The 4,990-nt window shown below is 41.9% G+C and overlaps 1 protein-coding gene across 1 annotated transcript in view; it reads left to right on the forward strand.

The window, feature by feature from the left end:
- The window catches only part of FER1L6 (fer-1-like family member 6), a 72,702-nt gene extending 68,120 nt beyond the window's left edge, over nt 1-4,582 (forward strand). The window contains exons 38-41 of the mRNA XM_009323374.1: nt 3-42; nt 383-546; nt 2,822-2,922; nt 4,033-4,582. Coding sequence (XP_009321649.1) covers nt 3-42; nt 383-546; nt 2,822-2,922; nt 4,033-4,213 — 486 coding nt within the window. The 3' untranslated portion in view covers nt 4,214-4,582. The remainder of the gene's footprint in view (nt 1-2; nt 43-382; nt 547-2,821; nt 2,923-4,032) is intronic.
- Nucleotides 4,583-4,990: the final 408 nt, after the last annotated feature.

Below are 4,990 nucleotides of genomic sequence, written 5' to 3' on the forward strand. Positions count from 1 at the left end.
AGGTGTGTGACTTTGAAAGACTCTCTTTAGATGATTTCTTGGGTAAGTATGCAATGGGTCTGTCTGAACTTCACCTGAGGTCTTGCCAGACCTGTATTTTATAGAGGTATGTACAAAGGGGTTTGAGACCCAACTTTTGCTTTTTTTTCTCTGAAGTACCACATTGCAAACTTACACATTTCTTGGAGAGGGAATAATTAGGCACTCAGATGAGACGATGCCAGGGCAATACAAATGAATGGCTTATGGTACAGAGGGATCCACGGCTATGAAGCTTGGGCCCAAGCTGCTGCATTGCTCCATGTATCTTACCTGGAAGCTGCTGTTTGAATGCATTCATCTGTCTGGTCTCTGAGTGTTGTGACATTACTTCTCCCTGCAGGCACTCTTGAATTGAACCTGAATGGGTTTCCTCGAGCAGCAAAGACAGCCAAGGGCTGTGACCTAGGCATGATTGTGGCAGCAAGTGAAGAAAACAAGATCTCCATATTTCAGCAGAAGCGTGTCAGAGGCTGGTGGCCTTTCATCAAGGCTGGGGAGCTCACGGTAGGCAGCTCACTACAGATGAACAGCTTTTCTCTGGGGCTGATATGCTCTGCTGAGATCCTGAGACAGACAGATGTAATTTTGGATATGGCATCTGAAGAACAACCACCACTGGAAATGCATAGGACACCTCCAAATGCTTCAGTGGTCCCCCATAGATTTGGTTCAGATAATCCCAGGAAACCAGAGCACTTTGTACTTTTTCTTTGCTTTCTTCCACTGTTCATCTCCCAGCACACTGGATGGGTGGAGTGGAAAATCAGGTGTTTCCAGCCAATTTTATGTCAGCTGAGGAAATCCTGGGAGGAATCTCACCTGTTTATTTATTTCTTTTCTATTTATTTCTCACTTCAAGCAGGGCAAAGGAACTGACTTTGGAGTCTACTATTATTCTCCTTGCTATTGACACATCTCAAGTAGAAAGAGCACCGTCCCCTCTTCCTATTGAAGTGTGCTCACTAAGCCAATATTTTTTTTGGTTTAGTGCCAGGATACAATTGGTATAAAGGACAATGACAGCTTCCCCCAAACTCTGCAAGACTTGTTATGTTAGAAGTATCATCCTAAGAAGAACATAAATGCTGCCACACAAATTTTCATTTACCTGAAGCCTCTAGTGTAACAAGCTTGCAGCAGGGTGTAAATCTCAGAGAGTACCTAGCCATTTATCTTGAGAGTTTTCTGCTGCAGCTTCTCTTCATAATGTTGTAGTGCTTTCTGTGCATAATCTGGAGCTACACTGAAATTCTCAGTGTTTAACAGAACTTCTCCATTTTCCCTGTCTTTAAGGCTCCTTTGTACTGTTACAGCAGTATAGGGATCCTCAGTGTAAATGAAAGACAGCTCTGCTCCTGTTTCCTAGATGGAGTGCATGTATCTAGGCATGAAGTACATCCCACTAGTTAACTCTGCACATGGCCTTTGGGGCATGTCTACATGAAACAGAGCATGAAGCAGAGTAAGCTAGTGAAGAAAAACCCGAGGTGATGTGCTCACATGGCCACAGAGCACTTTGTGAGCTTGGACCCAAACCTAGGCATCCCTGCAATCCAGTTCTGGGATTAGTATGGCTAGAGTCTTTTTAGGTCCATCCAGATCCCTGTGAGGACACAGACCAAGAGCTACAAGCTACCTTCCTGTAGTATAGCCCTCTACAAATTCACCTGCTTTGGCCCTTTTTTAGGGGGCTAAAAATCCTCCCTCTCTAGACTTTCATTGACTCTCCAAGGGTTTCCCTAAACCTCACCCTTCCTTCATATTTCTGTCCCTTCCAGCAAGAAGAATGCTTTAATAAAAATTTCCATCTTCAAGTTCATTGCCTTCTTCAGATTGAAGGTGACTGCATACTTTCCATGGGTTTAGTGGACGGACTTCACTTGCAAATCCCTGCTTTATCTCCATTTTCTCAACTCTTGTACAATTGATTCTCTTTCTCCCAGTCCACTTTCATCTCTTGATCCCCTTGTCTTCCGCATTGATCCCTTTTATCTGCATCGTTCTTTCAGCCCATTTCTGTGCTGAATCCTAGCCACTGGCCATAGATTAACACTTTAGTTTTTGATATCCACAAAGGTATGGGGTAGGAAAATAACAAATACATGGAAAGCCATTTGTCTGTTTTTCATCCATCACAGATTTTATGAAGCTGATTTGATTTACCCACTCTTAATTGTTACTGGAATCTTTAAATCTCTGAAGTCTTTTTTTTTTTTTTCCTTTGGCCTAATTAAATCTATAGTGGAGATAGTACTGAAGAACGTACCTAAATGAACAGGGAAAAGAGAGAGAATTACACAGGGAAAACACAGACAGAATTATCATCAGATTTGTTGCTGTGAGTACAAGGGAAAAAACACAGCTCAACTGCTCCAGCACTTGTGACTGGCTGAATTTCCCCCCGTTGATGGACTGCATCTTGTCCAAACCAGCAGCACAGCTTCTAGCTCAGCTGTTGAGCTCTGCTGGGACACGTGATAGATAGAAGACAGGTCTGCTCATGTGAATTATGTTGTTATTTAGGAAGCAGAAAAGATATTTATGGGTCTGGAAGAAAACATACTACCTCTCTTTCCTCATGGTCCTTGAGCATGTCAGAAATCTGGTGCTTGGTTTTCCTTTGTGCTTTCTCTTTATCTGCAAAGACTTTATCTTATTTTCTTTAATCAAATTCCTTCACCATCAGTTGGTTTCATAATTTCTCCACAAGCTGAATCCCGCTGTGATTTAATTATAATAACCCAGGATTGGATGCTTACATATCAACTCTCTGATCCAGGGCAAAGTGGAAGCTGAGTTTCACTTAGTCACAGCAGAAGAAGCTGAGAAGAATCCAGTAGGCAAAGCTCGAAAGGAGCCCGAGCCCTTGGAAAAACCCAAGTGAGTAGGAGCATCCTCATTAAACAAGCTGGGGCAGAGTTCCACATGCTGAATTTTCCAGATGACTAAGGCATTGCTTAAATTCCTTAAACAGCTTTCTGGAGTGAGACACGGCCGTTGCTTTTTGTGACCCTCAGTCTTAATTTCATTCTCCTTACTGCTGCACCATCTGCACAATTACAGTGATATTGGATAAGAAAGACAACCTGCACCCAATTTTGCAGCTGTTAATGTTGCTCCACACCACTGTACTCTGCAGGTCATCCCATCATGCAAAGCTGACAGATGTTCCCTCAGCTCATCGCAGGGGTAGGGCTGTGGAAGTCAAAGGCATAGTGACCTCCCAAGCTGGGTGGCATGACAGAGGAGAGACTACGCCAACATTTTTCCTAAGGAGAACATTGTTTTCCTCTCTGTATGCAGCCAGCTTTGCTATACAGTGTGAAGAAACTCCTGGTTATGGAGGAGAATACGACGTGGAGCAACATTTGGAAAAAACTTAGGATTGTGGAGTGCAGATATTCTCCACCAGAAGAAGGTGGCTCCTCTTTATGTACCCAGGCAAACTACCTAGATTTTGGGTTTCATCTCATCTCCTGTTTTCAGGAGGCCTGTTTTAAATTTTCTTCTGAAAATGTGCCATTTTGGGCCATATGCCAGGCTTGAGCTGGCTCTGCCTGTTACGGCACCGTGACTGTCACTGAGCAATCAGATTTTTTGTAGTGGCTCATTACTCCTTTTGCAATGCTAAATTCCTTGCAATGATTAGAAAGCTTTTGTACTCAAGTTCAAGATGTCTGCATTTCTTCTTTAGGATTTATCATGATCTTGTCTGTAATTTTGAACCCCATATCTTGCCTTAAATTGGAGTAGTAATGAAGTGTGAAGTGGAATTTCATTCCGAATGGTGTGTGGAGCTTGGGCTCAGGGATGGATGGAAGACCCAATAGCATGTGAAACTTGCGGAAGTTCCCTATAAACTCTTTAGCGGGTTCCCAGGACTTAAAGGCCCTTTTTAGACTCAAATATATATTTTGCGGGGGGGTAGCTTTGGAAATAGCTGGATCTGCCTTTACAAAAGTTTTTCTCTTTTTCATTCTTCCCCTTTAGCCGACCAGACACATCCTTCTCTTGGTTTGTAAATCCTTTCAAGTGTTTGTATCACCTGATCTGGAGAAATTACAAGAAGTACATCATCATCGGCATAATTCTGCTTATTCTCATTGTCTTCCTGGTGCTCTTCATCTACACGCTGCCAGGTGCGATCAGTCATAGGATAGTTGTAGGATGAGTGTAGGTTATGGCTCTCATTGTAACCAATCATATACGAACACTTCAGTTAAAAAGAAAAATCAGGCATACAGAATTAATCAACCCGAAACACATCTCATTCCTTGTAAAAAGAAAACATAACTATTCATATCAGAAACTGGAGCTCTCTTAGAATATTTTAACGTCTTCTTTGGCTGCTCATTCAGACCCAGCCTGAATGTACATTATCATTAACATACTGCTGCAGTTTTATTGACAATGAAAGTTTGATTCTGCACCTAAAACTAAGTTTGAAAATAAATTCCTTAATGTTATGCAGAAACTGATTTGTCAGTCAAGTATTTATTATTACAGACAAATGATTAAATATTAAGAGCAAAATCTCTGCACAAAGATAAATGTATAGTTCAGTCTTTGCACAGTTTTGTAATTAATTATTTGAACTGTTTTTCAGTGACCTTATAATGGCATGATTATTTCGAGATAAAAGGTTTATTAAAAAAAATCTAAAGTTAAATTGTCTCATTTGGTGTCATATGCAGAATTCATCCTGCACCTCTCAGTAGGAGCTCTGTGCTCTATAAAGGCATCTCACACACTTATAAATGAGGTAAGTGTCGGTGACAGGGGGAGATAGAAGCAGAGATGGAAGGAACTTTTTTCAGCTGCAGTTTGAAAGTGCTGGAGGTTGCTGGAGGAGAGGGTTCAGGAGGATGAAGACTCAGCCACAGGCACTGCGGTAGGAAATGATCCTTGTAAAGGAGAGGGAACAGGGAGAATCCTGCTGCTTGACAAG

This window comes from Pygoscelis adeliae, unplaced genomic scaffold, assembly GCF_000699105.1.
Source record: "Pygoscelis adeliae isolate BGI_AS28 unplaced genomic scaffold, ASM69910v1 Scaffold103, whole genome shotgun sequence".
Lineage (NCBI taxonomy): Eukaryota > Metazoa > Chordata > Aves > Sphenisciformes > Spheniscidae > Pygoscelis > Pygoscelis adeliae.